A 22,001-nucleotide genomic window follows, 5' to 3' on the forward strand; every position below is an offset into this window, starting at 1 on the left:
TCATCGATCGATCAAGGAGAAAGTAAATATCACTACTTAACCTCTCTCCAGAGATCTTGGCATTAGTGTATACTATCAGTTTATGATTTTCTAATGTTCTTTAGATTGCATAACCTGTGTATCAAATGACTTGCAAATAATCTTTGTGTTATTTGTTTAAATGGAAATAAGGTTTTCACCTTATTAATTAACAGAGAACAGCAATTTATCTTTCCATAAGATAAAAGTCATACTTTACCATTGCTAAATCCAATTCAACCACTTGCATCTTTCCATCCTATGCACTTTATTTACCTATTCATTTATTTAATCTTTTAGCATATTAGTACGATTTTGTAATTTTTGTTAGTTATTCTTGTTTATCTTCTTGTAAATAAAACAAATTTTATTGCATTTGTGTTTCTTGTGTATGATACAGAAGAGCTCTAAAGAGTTAGGCTGTTCTCGAATCCTTCAGATTATTCAGATGACCAACTCCCTACAATTTACATAAAATAAAAAATTCTCCCCTAATGCCCAATTCCCAATGCACTCTAAGTCCTCATGGTGGCGTAGTGACTGGCCTCAATCCGGGTGGCAGAGGACGAATCTCAGTTGCCTATGCATCGGAGACCATCAATCCGTGCATCTAATCACGTGGCTTGTTGAGCCCGTTACCACAGAGACATAACGCATGTGGAGGTTTCACGCTATTCTCCTCGATATCCACGCACAACTCACCATGCGCCCCACCGAGAGCGAACCACATTATAGCGACCACGAGGAGGTTACCCCATGTGACTCTACCCTCCTTAGCAATCAGGCCAATTTGGTTGCTTAGGAGACCTGGCTGGAGTCACTCAGCACACCCTGGATTCGAACTCGTGACTCCAGGGGTGGTAGTCAGCATCTTTACTTGCTGAGCTACCCAGGCCCCCAATTTTAATTTACTGAATAGTCCATTTTAGGGTTGCAATGGTTTGAGATTTTCACGGTACGATAACAGTCTCAGAAAATATCATGGTTTCACGGTATTACACAATTATTATTATTATTATTATTATTAATTATCAGTTACAATGACCTTTAAAAGGAATGAAAAAAAAAGAAGAGGTTTTTTTGTTTGAACAAATGCTTTATTATAATTGAAACCATTTTTTTTTTTTTTTAAATGGAAGTATGTGTAAAAAAAAAGTCTCCCTTTTGAAAGTAAATAGAATAAATAAGAAAGCTAACAGAATTAATAATAAACTGAATTATAAACATGACAAAAAAATAGCATGTAACTATAATCAGATGTGTGAGCTTTTAAAATAATGTCCTATGATTATTAATTAACATATACTGTAGGTGTGACTCCAGCCAGGTCTCCTGAGCAACCAAATTGGCCCGGTTGCTAGGGAGGGTAGAGTCACATGGGGTAACCTCCTCATGGTCGCTATAATGTGTGGTTCTTGCTTTCGGTGGGGTGTGTGGTGAGTTGTGCGTGGATGCCGTGGAGAATAGCGTAGGCCTCCACGTGCTACGTCTCCACGGTAACGCTCAACAATCCACGGGATAAGATGCGCGGATCGACTGTGTCAGACGCGGAGGCAACTGAGATTCGTCTTCCACCACCCGGATTGAGGCGAATCACTATGCCACCAGGAGGACTTGGAGCGCATTAGGAATTGGGCATTCCAAATTGGGGAGAAAATCAAAAAACAAACTAACAAAAAAAAACATATACACACACACACACACACAAACACACACACACTTGTGTAATTTTTTGCAAACTGGATATATGTCCTCGAGGAAAACCCCCCTGTTCATTTTTGGGATATCTAAAATAATCCCACGCTGCTGGTTTTAAGTTCTTTTTTGGCAGGGGGATGAAGATTGGTGATATCAGCCTTGCTTCTCTCCGACATTTTCTCCGCTGCATGTGTGTGGTGCAAGTTATGAGTCCGACAGGCAGTCGAGGAGGAAAGGAGATGCGCACATGTAGGTGATATTCTCCATCCGGTTGCATTTTTTTTTTCAATACCGTAGATAAGCAAATGTACATGGTATGAGAACCATCAATTTTAATACTGTGGTATACCATGAAACCGGTATAACGCTGCAACCCTAGTTCATTTTCCTGTTAAGGTGAAACTCCTTAGCTGATGTCCCGAGGATGGAAGGAGGGGCCGTCTGATATAAACACATACACCTTAAGTGAAGTGTGATCAAAAATCACCACATACTTTGGTGTCTTTTGTGAGGCCCAGTTCATTTCAATTGGTGCCAGGGTGATTCTCACTACAGCCTTTTTGTTTTTCTTTTTTGGAAGGACAGGTCGAAATAATTTCTAGTGGTATTCAACATTATGCCACAAATGCTGTTGTTTTAGCTTAATTTGTATTGATTCCAAAATATTCCTTTAATAGTAAGACATGTTTAACTAGTGTTAAATTAATTATTCTTAATTCGTCATTCACTTTCTATTTTTAAATACATTTTTTAAAATGTGGTTGGTGAAATTGTAACTAAAACATTTGGCACATCACTTTTGGCTCAGGTTTTGAAATGATCAGCCAAAAATTTAAATAGCAGCCTCAAAGTTTGGATCCATGTCTAATTAATTTAAATGTCAGCTCAACTTCCAAAAGTTAGCAGAAAAACATTTCACAGACCCAAACCACCCTAGCACTGGCTTTTCCTGACTCTGCATTCGCCTGGCCATGGAGGCATGAGAAAGACGCAATACTGAAGTTCCCAGCAGGCACACACAGGCTGTCATGGATTATTCCCAGATCTAGGAGACAGCTTTTGTGGTATAATGCTGATTACCACAAAAATTTATTTTGACTCGTTCCTCCTTTTCTTTAAAAAAAAGCAAAAATCTACTTTACAGCTCAAATAATACACAAGTTTTAACAGAAGAATTAATGCAAGTGCTTTTATAAAATTATAAGCATCACATTTCTGTGTTTAAACCCTTCAAAAATTGGCCACATTCACTTTCATTGTCCCCATTCACTTCCATTCTAAGTGCCTCGCTGTAACCTCGATTTTGGCTTTTTTTTTTAAAGAAAAGGAGGAGCGAGTTGAAATACATTTTTGTGGTAATCAACATTATGCCACAAATGCTATTTACTGAGCTGAACTTGTATTGAACCCAGAAAATTCCTTTAAGCAGATCTGAAAATATGAACAGCTAAACGCCTATAATTCTCCAGCTTATGAGAAATTTAATAGCTTTAATAATATTTAATAATCCACCAAATCAAGTTATATTAACCCCAAGAAATGCATTGATGGGCACTATTTTCTTTCCTGTGCTGACATATGTTCTGATGAAACTGGAAGTTGGGACAAGACATAAAGGTCCATTCCTCCCTTTTTTAAATACGTAACAGATTTTAGTTTCCATAACAGTTACATCAACTTTTAGGAGTGCACCAACATCTGTTCCGCACTTGCATTATAAAAGTTTCAGAAATGAAATAAAAGCCACAAAACTCTAATTTTGATTTAATTTCCATTGTATGGTATTATTTTTCAGCGATCTGGTAAATAAGAGGGACTCTTATTTTGTTGTATACGTTGACAAGGCAGGAACCGTGTGACTTTTCCGGCAGTGGGGCCTCTCCAGTGGGACACGCCAGAGCAAGCTTCCAGAACACAGTGGGCTGACAGGATAAGAGGCCCTTTGTTTTTAATAGAGGCATTGAAAATGAGAAAATACCCCCCACCCTGACACTAAGCCCATTTAACAACAATATGTCTCCCTGAGTCTCCAGATTTATTATCCCTGTAAGGCATCATATTGAGTCCTGTCACTACTGCTAATAAAGTGTTTTGTGTGTATCTCTTTGCTTAGCAGTTTCAAAACGTTTAGATTTGCAAAAATATCTATGACCATTTTAAAACCATAAAACGGTCCATTTTGGGGCTAATCCATTTGGTGAAGCTAGGGGTGCAGAAATTACACAGAAATTATACTTTAAAAATTTTACAGATCAAACAAATGGAACATGACGATAAACATCATGCGTGTCCTTCTAAAGGATAGTCCACTATAAACCAGAGAAATGCTTAAAATAACTTTTTCCAGCACCAGACAAAAGACTATGGTGAGGGTAGAGACAGGAAGACTGCAGGGTTTGCCCTTCCATCGCAAAATACCATCATGGAAACCTGAGCTGTCTTTAGTGTTGCCTCAGCTTGTGGTGTCCGGTGTCAGCCAAATATTCCCAACAAAAACAAATAGCTGCTCATTCACCGCTCTCTCCTGGTTAAAATCACATATGATATTGTGCAGCAATACAAACAGATATCCATCCTCATTTGATCATGCACTATTAATGCATCAGACTGACCTTAAAAAACTAAAAACACCAAATAAAAGTAAAAAGATTTCACTTTTTTGCTACAAGTATATTGGTCCATTTAGGGTAAGGGATTTGAACAAACCCCTAACCCCAAGTACTACATGTCATCACACACAATCATGTGGTTTGTTGATGAGAGTTCTTCAAGTTGTCTGACTTACGATTTTTGCCTGGCAGACGATAAAACAGTCTGAAAAAATCCATACACTTACAATGAAGGAGGGACTCCAGCAATGTTTTGGGGTGGATTCTGACTTGGGTCTAGGGCTGGGCGATATTCGCACAACGATAATAACTTGTGGTTAACAGATAGGCAATCTGTTCAAAATGAAGCACGCAAAAGAATATTATGAAAGCCAAAAGATGCCTCCACATTAATTCGGTCATACTGTTTATTGCAAGAAGTGTTTATATTTATCTAATATTTATTTTCTGATGATTCTGATATTTTCAGCAAGAAGTGTTTATTGTCATTGGATTTTTTATTTTATTTTTTTACTTTGTTAAACTTTATTGCATTGCTTTGGGAAGATCCTGAGTTTCTTGAGGAAAGTTTATAAAAAGAATAATTTTGAGGGCCTTATTTCTTATATCAAAAGAAAGTTCAATCCACTGTGTTTTGAACATCTGTCTCTGTACACGTTTGCTAAACAGTCATTATTGTCATATAATGTAGAAACTTTGATTTAATGTATGTTATTTAATAAAAGTGAAGGTTTATCATTGACTGTACATCTTCCTCTGTGCCGAAATGTTTGCGTGACACACCTGCATCTCAGCAAAATCTGAGCTGAAGATTTCCGCACTAGTTGTAAGTCCAACATAAAGTGGCGTTCCATTGCAGTTTTCCCAGTATGAAGTTTAAAATTCCACGTTAAATGGGAGGAAGCATGAATCATCACAGCAACAAACTCCAACAGAGCGCAGCGTGATATTATCGGCCGATATTAGCCTTTCACCGATATATCATATCAGCGTATATGTTTACCAATATGCCACGATATGAAAACTTTTTTTCAGAACATATAATGCAGAAAACAATGCTTTAGAATTGGTGTCATAGCATAGTTTGTCCAGCAGAGTGCGCTCCGACTCCATTGTTTACAGAGCTGAGCTGACGGTGGTTCTGCAGACAGGGTGGAGTTCAGCGGTGTGTTTTCAAGGTAAGTTGTTAACTAGTTTGTAAAATACATACTGGAAAGTTAATGAACAATGACCCCATAATTTTCCCTTTTCAATATTACTAATAAAACTTTAACCCTGTCCCTGACAACCATGTCACTCATGTTTATCTTTGCTATTGTTTGCTATGTTAGCCAGCTATAGTTTGTCAGTGCAGTCAGTAATGAAGCAGATTGAAAGGTAAACATCAGAACATCTTTTGCAGCTCAGCAGACAACGGTGCGGTGGTGGATTTTGTCTATTAAGTGTTGATTTCACACTATGTTATTACCTAGTTGGTGTGACACAATGCTGGAAAGTAAAATAAACAACGTCCATCTTTTACTCTCCGTGACAACAAGCTTACAGCTAACTAGCTAATCACCTAGCTACTTTCATTGTTGTCAGCTGAGTGGAAGCTAATGAGTAAACATGTATTCACCAAACTATTTTGTTTAGGATTCACAGTTTGGTACCCCCTTCAACCGAACAATTCCAGTCTTTGCATTTACAAAATGTAATATTTAAAAGTCTGGTTTTCCACCGTTGAAAGATTCCTCTGAACTTGCATAGCAGAATACGGTGTAACACCGCTGTTTATCTTGACTCGGCAGTATTAATATAGTCAGCATTTGACTGATACTAAACAGTAATACTGATGTTTATTTAGCTATTTATTTTATTTGTATTTATTCTTTATTTTAATGGTCAGCATTTGACTGATACTAAACATACAGTACTGATGTTTATTTAGCTATTTATTGTATTTTTACAAGACTTAACTAGTAGGTCGTAAGCTCTCTGTAAAGTAATGCGTAGTCGCATATGACGTTTACCCGTATTTATCCAATAAACAGCCTTCAAATTTGTACACAGTGTTAAAAAGCCGTGAACTTCAATTTGATCTTGTTACAGTTGATGTTCAAACATTGTTTGTTTTTGTAACTGTCGGCTGTAATAAATTATATCCCCATTAAAATACGATAAGTAATAAAAGTAGATTTAATAAATAGCATATTTGCCCTGTGTAAATAATATATAGTAGGGCTGGGATGATTCATCGACGTAATCGATTACAGAAATACGTCGATTCGCATAACATGCGTCGGCGCGTCGCAATGGAGTAATTAAAATGGCAGCGCCCGGTTTAAGCATGGATTCCCCCGAAGAACAAGCTGCAGCTAAAACAAACTCGCCCACGGTCATCTAAAGTGTGGGCGTATTTTAGCCAGAGACCCAACAATGTGGTGCTGTGTAAGCTATGCAAATTGGAAATGGCTTATCACAGCAGTACAACCGCCATGAACGAACACTTCGAAAGCATCCCGGAGCGCTTTGTCAAGACGGCAGCACCGTAAGTCCTGTTTACTTTTTGTCCCCACCCAAGCATGACATATTAGTATTACAACAAGTTAGTAAAGTTACCTGTTAGTAGTAGTCACTTTAAATTGATTTTCTAAATGTTTCCTCATCGCCCCCATGTTAGAAGTAATTTCTGCACCACTGCTAACGTAGGGTGACCACACGTCCTCTTTTTCCCAGACACGTCCTCTTTTTCGGACCTTAAAAAAGCATCCGGCCGGGATTTCTAAATTTGCGAAAATGTCCGGGATTCGGCTGGTCTAATACTTCATTGTGTGTGTGCGCATATTTGCATTGCTTTAACCCCTCTTTGTAAGTCCCGCCTTCTTAAACACCAATTGGTAAATTATAAGAGGCTTACAGCAACTATTGGCCAAATTCCTGCCTGTCAATCTCTCCGTGAACATGCAAAGCGCTGTTGTGTTCAGCATCAAACAGTTGCTTGACAGTAGCAGCAAATGACAGCTGAGTGGAAACAATGCCCAAACGAAAGTTCAAATTTACAGAAGATTTGCACAAAAAAAATTCCCAAGCTTTCGTCCAGGTCGAGATCCGTGGGAAGCAGAATGTATGACATGTAAAGCTGGTATTTATGTGTCAGTTGCTAATAAAGGTGCAAGTGATTTAGAAGCACACATTAGCTCTGCGAAGCATAAAGTGTCAGCAAAAGGTGAAAGTTTATCAGGTAAATTAACGGACTACTTTTTGCGACCTGGTAAATCTGTTATCACATTGCTTCATTTTCCATGGCCATTCAAAATAAAACTAATAGTTAATGAAGGTACACTCATGGCATCAAATATTTTATTTTAGTACATGGACATTCAAAAGAGTGTTGGAAATTTTTATTTATTTATATACATTTATGTTATGCTAATAGAGTGTCTTTTTCACAGTATTAAAGTTTGCATTCATAGTAACACTGTTTTTTGTTGCAGAATAATGCCCTGCAGTGCACACTTTGTTTCCTGTACATTTGTTTGTGTTTAAGTGAAGATGATTTAATAAAATATTGAAATATGAGAAGTTTTTTATATTTATTTAATTTACAAAAATCTTTAGAATAATCGGCAAATTAGTCGTTAATCGACTAATCGGAAAAAGAATCGTTAGATTAATCGATAAAAAAATTATCGTTAGGTGCAGCCCTAATATATAGGAACTGTATCTAAAATAAATAAGGGGTGATAAATAAATACCAATACAACAGGCTGGAAAAATAGACCTTTATTAATTTTAATATCTTATATATGTTGAAACTTGACACCGGGCGACGCATCCTGAAAACGGCACCATTAGATCGGTTTCATGCTGAAGAGCTGTTTAAAAGTACGTTTTTTTTTCTCTCTCGTAAATGTAAACGAGTGTAAATGTCAACATCATCACATATGTCGAAATGATTGATGCCTGTCAGCCAAAACTTGAGCTCATTGATGTAATTACATGAGTCTGCTTTTTTATTCCATCCGTTACTCCTGGTCGGAGTCTGCCGTAAATATTTAGTGTTACGACCTACCTAAGGTTAATGGTGCAACACTCAAATATTTTGTAGTGCGTAAATTGTGACTTAGTGCCCATTTACGCCACAACTAAGCTAAGTTTTAACTTACGCGCAGCTGGTGCAACTAGCCCCAGGTCACTATGTTGCTGGCGGTGAATGAGGCTTTACAATCAACAAGCTTCAAGTGTATAATAAGACGAGGATCTTGTGTCTCAGTGACAGCATTTCAAAAGTAAACTTTTTTCATCTAGTTCAACATAACCAAGTCAAAACTGTTAAAGGATTAGTTCACCCAAAATGAAAACTCTGTAATTTACTAACCCTCATGTCATTCCAAAACAGATTTTTTTCCCTCAATGGAACACAAAAGGTGTTTTTTTTTCTCTCTTTCTTTTTTTTTTTTTTTATAAAGACAATCCTGGCCACATTTGCTATATACTGGAATAAAACAACTTCTAAAACAACAAAACTGCTAAATTTTCAGTCTGTTACTCACACAGCTTATGGCTTCAGATGATTTCATATAGACTATTTCTGACATTTTTAATGGTGCTTTTGTAATTTTTGGAGCTCAACAGCCCCCGTCCTCATTCACTTTTATTGTTTTGTATGGAAAACAGTGACCAAGATATTTTTCAAAATTTCTCCTTTTGTGTTCCAAGGAGTAAAGTCAGTCATAAGGTTTTGGAACAACATGACTTTGTGATGAAAGTGATTTTATATTTTTTTTAAATTTGAGCACATGGATTTCTGCTAAAAACCTGGAAATGTCAGAGCCCAGGATGTAAGTTAAAGGATTAGTTCAACCAAAAATTTAATTTTACTTATAATTTACTCCCCCTCAGTCCATCCAAGATGTATTTTACTTCCTTTCATCATCAGAAAAGGATTTAAGATTTTTAGGAAAGTATCCCAGGTTTTTAGCTTCATCCAATGCAAGTGAATGGACACCAATTTTTGATGGTCCAAAAAGCACACTTAGTCAGCATTAAAGTAATCCACATGGCTCCTGCCGATCAAGTAATGTCTTCTGACATTAATCGATACCTTTGTGTGAAAAACTAATCGCTAATTAAATATTTATTAACGCCGTGTGACGTCACCATGTTGGCACGTTCACGTGAGAATTCAGAAGTTCTGCTCTGTTTACCACAGAGGAACATACTTCACTCGAGAGTTTAATTCAAACAGCTACAGAGAGCTTGCGGAAGCGCCGGTTTAAAGTTAAAAACTTTTTTAATTAGCGATTTCTTTTTCACATAAATGTATCGATTCACTTCAGAAGACATTACTTGATTGACTGGAGTCGTGTGGATTACTTTGATGCTGCCTAAATATGATTTTTGGACCATCAAAAAATGGTTTCCATTCACTTGCACTGGATGAAGCTAAAAACCTGGGATACTTTCCTAAAAATCTTAAATCCTGTTCTGATGAAGAAAGTCAATCATCTTGGATGGCCAGAGGGTGAATATATTAGCAGCAAATCTTCATTTTTGGGTGAAATATACCTTTACGTTTGCCATGCTGAGGAAGCTTTAGGCAAATTCTCTGAGCTTCTGTTGTTCCTGCTCACTGTTGTACTTGGTTCCTAATTTACAGAGCAAATTGGAGGCCATAAATTAGCGTCCGATGCTCTGCCTAGCACCAGTGTGGCTTATTCACTGCTGAATAGCACGTCATGTCCCATGACTAAACACCACTCTTCCACATGGGGCAGGAACGTGTGGAATGCTCCACAGCTCTGCAATGAGGGCACGGCTAGGCACTACAAACAGCCCATGTGCTCCACTCTGAGAGCTGGAATGTGAGGAATTCCAGACATTGGCCCTCAGCGCATTCTTGAGCATTCCCAAGGTACTTTCTGCCGGAATACAGCATGTAGCATATTCAGCACCAACTTGAGCTGTTTCAGAAAGCATGTTTCTAAAAAGGGCGTTATCACCAGCCAGACCAGCAAACGTGCAATTAAAGTAGCTTGCATACTTGTGAGAAGTGTGCTAGAGCTTTCAGATTTCCATCCTGGATAAGACGAAACAAGCTGTGAATGACAGAATGACAGAAAAGGACACATGATATTAATTGGTTCTACTTACAACTGTGCAGCAAACAGCCGGCTCATCTTGGCCACATGATCGCTGTTACAGTCGATGTCGTCGTCTGCTTGGTCCCCGCCGTGTTTTCTCTTGCTCGGGCTGATGGGAGGAGGTCCTGTCCTGTGATTGCTGACTGCAGAGGACAGAGACATGGATGGCATTCTGGACTCACTCCTTAGAGCAGCCTCACCTGCAAAAAACACAACAGAGCATTATACTACTTCAGTACCCAGGTTAGCACACTTTTACGTCACTGGAGCACATTTTGCAATTATATGTAATATGAAGCCTGATGTATGATTTTGAATGTGATCAATTTTTGTATTATGTTAGTGATAGACACATATCAAATTTAAAATTATCTGCATTGGCCAATATCAGTGCCCGCTTGGCTGATTAACAGACATGTTAGTTCCAAATAAACTGTAGACAGCCTTGTTGACAGATAATGCAGATTTTCGGTTTTATTTATTTATTTTGTGAATTAAGCAAATATTGTGTAATTTAATTCCATAATTTTGTGTACATCTTATTTTCTATCTTAGCAAATAAGGCTGCATTTTTTTATACATTGGCATTATATCATCCACCTTGATTTCTAAATATCAGTGAAAATATAAAAAATTTGGTTATATCAAAATTAAAAGCAGTTCAGGCAACTCCCTTGATCATGATTTTCTGATCATAAGAACCATCACATCAGATTAAAAAAACAAGCTAATCACAAGGGAATCAAAATAAACTTCTCAACAGTACCCTCTTTCATGTTTCTATATTTTTTTGAGAAAGCTTGCGTAATAGTAATTTTACGACCCTATCAGAGCAGAGCTGATAAAACACTAATGACTGATGCAGTAAAGTATTGTGAAACCCCTAAATTGATACTCTGATGCCAATTCTCAATACAGTTTTATTGCATCAAGACTTTGACATTTATTTGCAACAAAACACTGATTCTACACTTAGAAAGCACAAACAAACAATTCACGAAACAAAAACAAAAATCTAATTTGAGAAGTATGACGTTCAACTTATTTTGTTAAAGCTCAAGTTAGGTATGAAACATGCTATTTGAAAGTAACATAATACAACAACAGCATTACAACAAACAATCTGCCATGTACCGCAGTGTTTGGTGCATTGTAATGCATTCAACCAATATGCATGAGTGAAGCATCATTAAAATGCTGTATAGCAAGATTATTTTCAATACTCACCAGTATTAGATACAGTACAACTGTACTCAGTACAGGCACTGGCACTTTGTGTAGAGGTGAAGCCGGAAAATTACAACTGGCACACTCTCGCCAATGGAACTTTCCACTTGGGATGAGGTTAGCTTAGCCTTAGCCCAAGAAACTTTTTTTTTATAAGATCCATTTATTAAGCCAGACCTTAATGTCACATCGCTGCACTAAGCTATTTATGGAGTAAAAATGATTAAATAGAGACACTTAAAAGTAACCCCACCAGGTGTCCTCTCCTATACTAAACCCTCATAAATCAGTCATGCACACATTCAGACAAAACATTCAACTTGACTTTAGTATCATCAAGTGAACAAATGATAATGTTCTGACAGACGAGTTCGTGAGGTACTTCCCAAACAAGCAGCCTATTTCCTTACTGACATGTTTCAGCTCGTCTGTTTGTGGTTCCATGGCAACAGCGATGACATCATTGTTTTTGGCAAAGGCTGTAGTTGCTAATAGAGAAAAGGCTGTGCAGCTTTAGACAAGCCCATAGTAAAGGTCCACACAGTGCCTGGCCGACACATGATAATGTTTCTCTAATTGTCTCCCAATAGCCACTTCCAATGGCCGTCAAGACATTTTTGCTGCGCACTGACTATTTGCAAGTAACTTTTGCAGTAATGTATTGCTAGTAAAGCATAGTCCACAGTAGTGTTGTCAAAAGTACCGGTACTTCGGTACCAAGTCGGTACTAAAATAAAATTTAAAAAATGTAACAATACCAGTGTTTTTGCAGTACCGGTAGTACTGAGCACCGACTCTATCCGGTCTCCGGCTCCTTTTACACTGAAATGGACATTTAATCCAAGTGACATGTCCTAGTGTGATTTATTAAACTGCTGAAGGCTGCAATCTTACTGTGGAAGAGCTGCGTACTTTAAATGAATGTATTAATCTGACCACTCATCCACTAGAAACTCCACAGACACTGAGAATCATTCACATTGTTTGAGATGACAAAGCAGAGCACTTATCCATTGTGAACCACGCAGCACATGTAAACTAGGGATGCACCAATCCGATACCTGGAAATACTGACGTTTTTAAACGGATCGGGTATTGGTCCGAAAAGCCCGATCCAAATCCGATACTGTGCGTTAGTCATGTTCGTTACTGTCAAGCTCAAACAAATGACATAAAAGAACCATTAAAACACAATTAAAGTAGTTCATATGACTTGTGCATTTTATTCAAAGCCACTTGATGTGCAATAGCTCTGTGAATCACAAAAGGCTGTGTTTGATAAGTAAATATATAAAATGCACGTGCAGCACCAGTGAAATTAATCTACTGTGAACTTGCCTACAAACAGGCACATACAGGACTTCCTGGGGAGTTCAGAATGTCAAAATAAAAGCGTGAGGGTTTAAAAGTTAAAGGTGTCACGGAGGCAGAGATATGAACTCAGTAGCAGGGTTTATCGAACAGATGATTGAAACAGTCATGTACACATCATGTGAGTAAATCCAGTTGAGCAGAGTGGCAAACAGCAGGTGAGTAATATCCAGACAGTGTATACACACGATGAACAGATAACTCACAACAGTCTTATGATACTTGCAGGCAATAATGAAGACACAGGTATGTTTGACATAGTAGAAAGGTCTGGAGTCTCAAAGATACTATCGATGAGAACAGACAAAGAGTGTGTGTGAAAGCGGGGTATATACAGTCCTTGATTAGCCACTAATGATATGCAGGTGCGTGTAATCAGAACTCAGGGGAGAGTGAGCGCTGCGACGGCAGTGAGGGAGAGAGAGACCGGTGGATCCGTGACAAAAGGTGCATGATTGAGATATATTACTATTATAATATATTATTATTATTATCATTTGTTTACAAATTATAATAATATTTAAGTTGAATGGGTTCCAAAAAATAACTGTGTGAATGAAAAGTGAGCTGACATCTTACAACTAAATTGAACAAAAAAGAGATCTGAATCCTTTAAATTCCAGATACAAGTTGAAATCTTTTCTACTGATGACTTATACTGGAATTACTGTTAATTTTGCTGCTACATTATCCAGTATACTAGTTAATAATAAAGTGTTTCTTAATAAGCTATACATTTATATTGAAATAATGTGTAGTTAGAGGTTTGCTTCTTTACATATTAAAAAGAGTACATCCAATTAGTTCCACACAATAATGTAAAGATATTCTAAACTGATTATGCAAAAAAACAACACTGGTATCGGATCGGTATCGGCCGATACTGAGATTTTCAATATCGGAATCAGAAGAGAAAAAGTGGTATCGGTGCATCCCTAATGTAAACTATATATTTATATAATTAAATCACAGCATTTGCACTTTAATCTCAACTCAACTTTATTAATATAGCATTTAAAACAACAGAGTTGACCAAAGTGCTTCACAGTAATAAAAAGTAAAACATAACATTTCAAAATGACCACTTACACAAACACCAGTAGTCTAAAATACAAACACTTCAAAACTGTGTCCTACATTTCATTTGTAAGACTCAAAGGACAGTGTAAAGAGATGAGATTTCAGATGTGACTTAAGTCTTCAATGATCACACAGCGCCATGACATGAACTATTTATCTTGAAAAGTGAAGCTTCCGGCATAAAACACGTCATAAAAGCACGGTTCAAAACAAAATCTAGATGTTTGAAATTGAAGAAATGAAATAAAAAATGTAATAAAAATATATTACAACTGTATAGTAAAATGTAATATTCTCTGTAATAATAATAATAATAACAATAATTAATCAATTTTTGACAGCTAACAAACGTTCATTCATTTCATGAACCAATTTTTTTCCTAAGATGGTGGGAAAGGAGAGTGAGATATTGAACACACACACACACACACACACACACACACACACACACACACACAAAATACAAGGAGTCTAATCCCAAACATAGTGTGCTGCCTCGCTGTCTCCTGCCTACATGGCAGCTGCCTGCTATGGCAGCACCCAAACTCAAATAGAGCCTCAAGAGACCGTTTTGGAACAGCCAACATAGGCGGCAACTCTGTGCATTACTCAAATAGTGTGACTAGCAGGAGACTCGACTTGCAACTGATTCAATACAGATACCACTTTTTTCTCTTCCGATCCGATATCTGAAATCTCAGTATCGGCCAATACCGATCCGATACCAGTGTTGTTGTTTTTTTTTTTCATAATCAGTTGAGAATATCTTTACAGTATTTTGTGGAACTAATTGGGGGTACTCTTATATGTAAAGAAACACAAACCTCTAACTACACATTATATCAATATACTGTAGATGTATAGCTTATAGAAAAACTTTGTTAACTAGTCTACTGGATAGTGTAGCAGCAAAATTAACAGTATTTCCAGTCTAAGTGTTCAGTAGAAAAGGCGGCGGTTCTTTTTTTTTGCAAAATGTTTTCAATTTTGTATCTGGATTTTAAAGGATTCAGATCTATTTTTTGTTCAGTTTAGTTGTAAGATATCAGTTCACTTTTAATTCACAGTTATTTTTTGGAACCCATTCAACTTATATATTGTTATAATTTGTAAAAAAATAAATAAAACAACAACAATAAATTATTATTATAATTGCTACTATTATTATTGACTTAGAATTTTAAATACAACAGTAATAAGGGGGCCTGGGTAGCTCAGTGAGTATTGACGCTGACTACCACCCCTGGATTTGCGAGTTTGAATCCAGGGTGTGCTGAGTGACTCCAGCCAGGTCTCCTAAGCAACCAAATTGGCCCGGTTGCTAGGGAGGGCAGGGTCACATGGGGTAACCTCCTCGTGGTTGCGGTTAGTGGTTCTCGCTCTCAATGGGGCGTGTGGCAATTTGTGCGTGGATCACAAAGTGTAGCATGAACCTCCACATGCGGAGTCTCTGTGGTGTTATGCACAACGAGCCACGTGATAAGATGCGTGGATTGACTGTCTCAGAAGCAGAGGCAACTGAGACTTATCCTCCACCACCCAGATTGAGGTGAGTAACCACGCCACCATGAGGACCTACCAAGTAGTGGGAATTGGGCATTCCAAATTGGGGAGAACAGTAACAACAGTAATATCTCTCAATCATGAACCTTTAACTTTAGAACCCTCTGGCTTTTATTTTGACATTCTGAACTCTCCACGAAGTTCTGTATGTGTCTGTTTGTAGGCAAGTTCACAGTAGTTTAATTAGCTTCTTATTCAAATTCTTATAAAATGCACCTTCTGTGCCGTTCTAAATGCATATTATAAGTGAACCGAACTATTGAGCATCTACATCTGAGATGTTGTTCGTGAGACGTGCTCAAGTACTGTGCACCACGTGAACGCTAAAAATAGCCACGAGTGTGTGTCAACAGAGCAGCGCCATTCACTAACGCGCTGGTACTGCGCATGCATTTTATATATTTACTTATTAAACACAGCCTTTTGTGATTCAGTGCTCTGGCATGTCTTCAAGTGGCTTTAAATAAAATGCTTGAGTCATATGTACCACTTTAATAGTGTTTTTGTGGTTCTTATGTCATTTTTGGAGCTTGACAGTAACGAACATGACTAACACACAGCATCGGATTTGGATCGGGCTTGTCAGACCGATACCCAGTCCGTCTAAAAACATCAGTATCAAGCTGATGCCAATCCAGGTATTGGATCGGTGCCATCCCTAATCCTAATGAATGAGCACTTGCTCAGCCCTCGAAGCATGACACTGTGGACACTGTAGGGTGAGTTATTGGCAATTCTAAGCTTTGGTGAATTTAAACTTTCAGACATGCTGTAATTCAGATGAAAATGCCGGTTTGTTTTAAAATTGTGTATGAATTACATGTGTACGAATATTAGGATGCCCATTTTCATTCCAGAGTCATTAAAGAGCACCTATTATGGTTTTTAAACATGCCTAATTTTGTTTTAAAGGTCTCGTACAATAAATTTACATGCATCCAAGGTCAAAAAACACTTTAATTTGCTCATAATTTAAATTGCAGCATTACCTTTTTTCCCCAGTGTCAAAAACGACTCGTTCAATGATCCGTTCTAAAGGATTCATTCTAAACTCCTCCTTTCAGAGAGCCTACTCTGCTTTGATTGGTCAGATGTCCCAGTCTGTTGTGATTGGTCTATCGCTTAGTGTAGTGTTTGTGGGCGGGTCAAAGCTGTTCGCGAGCAGCCAATGAAGACCAGAGGTGGGTTTTTTGTTACTAAATTATGTAGGTTAGTACAGGAAGTAAGTCTGGAATTACTAACGACTCGTTTCAGGTGTTCAGAATCAGTTCTTTCTTTTGGGAGTCAATAACTCCATTTGTCCTGCACTTTGATTTTTGAAACTTTGCAGACTTTTTTTACATTCACAAACAGTTATATAACACACTATATGAAAGGTAATATTTGAAAAACCATAATAGGTGCTTTTTAAGGTAGTAATTCTGACTCGCTGTACAGTTAAGGCAAAGATAGGACATAGATACTTCAAAGGATGTAAAAATGAATTAAAAAAATACTACAAGCACAAACCTGAGTGTACTTGATGTAACGTGAGTTGCGACAGATGGTGTGTGGAGCGATAGAGACAGTTTGCCCATTTGATAACGCACGCTCAGTTTTACTGCCTCCAACACGTGCTGCCTCCATGTTAATTGCGCTCTCAATCACTCATTACTTATCCCAGCACTTTTTTGTGAGAACCTCGATTTAAATCAAATATATGTTTGTCGCAATACTACTATTAGGGATGTAACGGTGTCACGGTATACTGTGTTTTTAAATAGAGGTTATCATACCATTGACATTTCTTATTCAAGGTATTACTTCAAGTTTTTGAGGAATGAAAGTTTCCATTGTAAATAGCAGTTAAATTAAGAGAGAATCAGCTACATTTACACAACATTATATAAACTTGATCAAATAAATCTCTAAATTGCGACGTCCTCCTGTTTCACTCAAAAGCCACACTCGCAAACTGCACGGCCGAGAGAGTGCACTCTTACTTAGCAAGTTAAGCCACATTAAAAACAGTTAATAGTAAATAATTTTATTACACTAAGCCAAGCACACACTAGCTGTCAAACTTTCATGTCGTCTTGAGCATAAACAGAGCATTGGCATGTCTCGCTGAGCAATGTAAAAACGTTGAAATGCATTACTTTTGTCCTCAAAAACAAAAGTAAAAGCTGTACATAAACACTGTGATGCTCTGTTTGTTTGTGGGAAGGTGAGGTAGTCAAGTAAAACTACCACGTAGCCATGTAACACGTTACGTCACCATTTGGTACTCAAGTCAGTGGAAAAGTGCGGCCGGTTTACGATAGGCTCTAGGTTTCCCGGCCTCAGCACAGAGAAAGTTAATATGCTTACTTATTTGCACCATAACCTACACTGATTGAAGCTGATTTCAGTTATTGACAAAAGATAACATGTATTTTTCTTTTACATCATTCTTAAGTTACAACCATTTGACAACATGTTGCAAACACTTACCTCTTTTGTGATCTTTTGTATTTTTACATTCATATCTTTTTTGCCTCGTCTGATTAAGTGTGTCCTGATGTTCTTGATTTATAAAGTTGGGCAAAGATAATAAAGAAATATAAAGAACATCACATTGTTAAAATATCCTGATCACTGCACCACTGATTATAAATATATTTATAATCAAAAATATTTGCACTTCGTCTACTATCTTGGATTGATTCTTCCACCGAGCTCATCAGAGTGCTTTCTGGGATTGTCTACCTGAGGAAGAATACATACGATGTTACCTTAGAATCTGGCCAAAACTAGATCTAAGGAGGCAGCATAATAAATATAGCCAACCTTTTAGAACAACTATCATGAACATGCCTATGCCTTACCATGCTACCTCCAGAAGTACCTTATCAGGTGTTGCAACAGACCCAACCTTTCATTTACATGTGGGAAAAAAACAGCATTTAAAAGAAAACTGCATTTATATCCACTAAGTGTAGGAAGCAATTTGGGAAAAACTAATTTTCTCCATCCATATACTATATTACATATATATTATATGTGCAAAGCCCGTATAAAATCTCTTAAATTACAATATTGTGAATGTGTAAAGATTTGCGCACCAGAAAATTAGCTTTAGTTGTGGTATTCGAGACATAAATAAGCATTATCAAATTAATAAAATTTATTTAAAAAAAAAACTTCTGTCCAGACAGTATTCAATTTCTCAGAGGATGCCTGAGTTAACCGGAAAAGTTCAAAAACTGAAGTTATGAGAAAAACAGACACGAGCGATTCAGACCGGACTAAAATAACAAAATACTTATGTGAAACACTAATTTATCTAACCTCCTCAGGAAAGATTAATCTGAATGAGCATGTATTCATATATTTATAGAGTTTCCCTCCACAGATCTTGTGTGCAACAACATGCAGACTCGCACGTAAAGACCTGAAGAGGACAGAAGGAGAAGGAAGCTTTTTTTCAACCCACCTGTTGAATTTCACACTTCAGTTTACTGGGAAGTTTGAACTACAGTAAAATCTCACAGCAACCTTGACTAGAAACTGTAGGAGCCATAAAATATGACTGGGTGAGGAGGGATGCAGCCAATGTTTGATCTATTGTGAGACGGCCATTGTGAGTATAAGTGATCAAAGTCTACCTCTACTACTAGAGACTTCAAACGTCAAGCCAGAATGAGTTCAAGTTTATTTATACAGCACTTTAAAAACTACAAATGTAGACCAAAGTGCTGTACACTAATATCAAACAAAATAACACAATATTATTAAAACACAAAAAAAAAAAACATAAAATGACCACTACCTTTCAAAGGCCAAAGAGAACAGATGGGTCTTGAGGTGGGTTTTAAACATATTAATAGAAGCAGAGCACCTAACAGACAGTGGTAGACTATTCCATAACCTTAGGGCAGCAACAGAAAAAGCACGGTCACCCTTACACTTTAAACGTGGCCAAGGGACAGTTAGGAGCAGTTGATTGGCTGATATGAGAAACCTTTGAGTATGACGAAGACAGAGGTGTTCAGAAATATAAACAGGTGCCATTCCATGTACAGCTTTAAAAACTTAACATTTTGTATTGGACTCTGAATTTTACTGGTAACCCGTGGAGAGATGCCAGTACAGGAGATGCTCTCTCATCCTGGTATTAGTCAAAAGCCTTGCAGCAGCATTTTGAACTAGCTGCAGGCTAGACAGGGAAAACTGATTAATACCTAAGTATAAGGCATTTCTATAGTCCAAGCGAGTTAAATGCATATTAATTTCTCAAGGTCAATAAATGAGACAATATGTTTCAGCTTTGCAATGGCTCCAAGATGGAAGAAACTACTCCTCACAACAACATTAATCTGCTTATCAAATTTAAGTTCAGAGTCAAAAACCCCTCCCAAATTTTTTACATGGGTGAGTGTATTCATAGACAGGGGCCTGAGTAGCTCAGCGGTTAAGGCTCTGGGTTACTGATCAGAAGGTCGGGGGTTCAAGCCCCAGCACCGCCAAGATGCCACTGTTGGGCCCTTGAGCAAGGCCCTTAACCCTATCTGCTCCAGGGGCGCCGTATCATGGCTGACCCTGCACTCTGACCCCAGCCTAGCTGGGATATGTGAAAAAGAAGAATTTCACCGTATATGTGCAAATGTATAATGTGTGATAAATAAAGAAAATTATTAAAAAAATAATTATTACACATACATTTTGATTAAAAATAATTACCACTGTCTTATTCTCATTTAAATGTAGAAAGTTTTTAGCCATCCAACTTTTAACATCATACAGACAGTCATAAAGAGATTTAAAAGAGCCATCGCCCGTCTTCAAAGGAAGGTATTTTTATCATCTGCATAGCTGTGATAAGAAATACCTTCCTTTGAAGATGGGCGATGGCTCGTTTAAATCTCTTTATGACTGTCTGTATGATGTTAAAAGTTAGATGGCTAAAAACTTTCTAGCATATATAAGGAAAATAAAACTGGTCTCAAAATTGAACCTTGCGGAACCCCCCATTTAATAGATGCTGCTGCTGATAATGAGAAATTTCTCATTTTTACAGAGAATGTTCTATCATGCAAATATTAAATAAACCACTTTAGGGCTATGCCATGAATACCAACATCCTGTTTTAGCCGATCAATCAGAAGAGCATGATCAATGGACGAAAGCTGCACTAAGATCCAATAAAATCAGGGCAACCCAACTACCAGAATCAACTTTTAACAATATATAATTTGTTACCCTAAGGAGAGCTGACTCTGTGCTATGACCGGGTCTAAACCCCCGATTGAAAGCGATCAAAAACATCATTAGTTGCTGGATAAAAACGACCTTTTCCAAAAATTTTGACATAAATGGACGTTTGAAGATGGGCCAAAAGTTTTTCATGTCCAACGGATCTAAACTGGGCTTTTTAAGGAGGGGCTGGATAACTGCATGCTTAAAACTTGATGGAACATTACCATCAATCAGACTGCTATTAACAATAGATAGAATACTTGGACCCAAAAACATCTGTCATCTCTTTAAGGTGAGGAGGAACCACACCACAGGGACAACTAGTAGTCTTCAAGTGTGTGATAATCACTTTTTAAGGACATGCCATAAAAGCAGAGGGGCTATACACTTGTTATATGATGGATGATGTCATCAATCCTTTTAATAAAGTTTTTCACAAAAATGGATGGATCACAAAAAACAGTAGTAACTGGGTTAAGTATAGTATTTACAGTGTTGAATAAAACTCACGTCTGTTCGAGTTTTGAGAGATAATATCAGAGAAATAATTTGTTCTTGCCATTTTAACTGCTTTCTGATACATGGATAAGCATTCCCTCAAGATCTCATAAGATATCTGCAACTTGTCTTTCTGCAATTTGCGTTCAGCCTTCCTAAACTCCTGTCTGAGAGCATGAGTATTATTATTATACCAGGTCTGTGACCTAACTTTATGTCTCTTAGACTTATATGGGGCAACAGAATCCAGAATGTTGGAGCAGACTGAATTAAACTGAGTAACCAACTCCTCTGAACCCACAGAAGGAGGGGGAGATTCAATAGCACCAACTGAAGTGGAGGCTACAAAAACCCTGGAGAACACCCCGGATGTAGATGTACATACAACAGGGGGCTCATTATTTAAGTGTTTGCAAGAAAAAGTAACATTAAAAACAACAGGTTTATGGTCTGAAAAATAATTATTTACAGTATGTACATTGGAGACAGGAAGACCTATAAATAAAACCAAATCAAGTGTATGCCCATGCTCATGTGTGGATCCAGTGACACAAAGAGAGTTTAAATGAATCAATAAGATTATAAAACTCTCTAA

The 22,001-nt window shown here is 37.4% G+C and overlaps 1 protein-coding gene across 2 annotated transcripts in view; it reads right to left on the minus strand.

The window, feature by feature from the left end:
- The window catches only part of LOC127427839 (transcription cofactor vestigial-like protein 4), an 88,204-nt gene that overhangs the window by 12,380 nt on the left and 53,823 nt on the right, over window positions 1-22,001 (minus strand). For both annotated transcript variants that reach the window (XM_051675664.1, XM_051675663.1), the window contains one exon: window positions 10,461-10,650. In XM_051675664.1, the coding sequence (XP_051531624.1) occupies window positions 10,461-10,650 (190 nt within the window). The remainder of the gene's footprint in view (window positions 1-10,460; window positions 10,651-22,001) is intronic.

The sequence above is a fragment of the Myxocyprinus asiaticus genome, chromosome 37 (assembly GCF_019703515.2).
Source record: "Myxocyprinus asiaticus isolate MX2 ecotype Aquarium Trade chromosome 37, UBuf_Myxa_2, whole genome shotgun sequence".
NCBI classification, from domain to species: Eukaryota; Metazoa; Chordata; class Actinopteri; order Cypriniformes; family Catostomidae; genus Myxocyprinus; species Myxocyprinus asiaticus.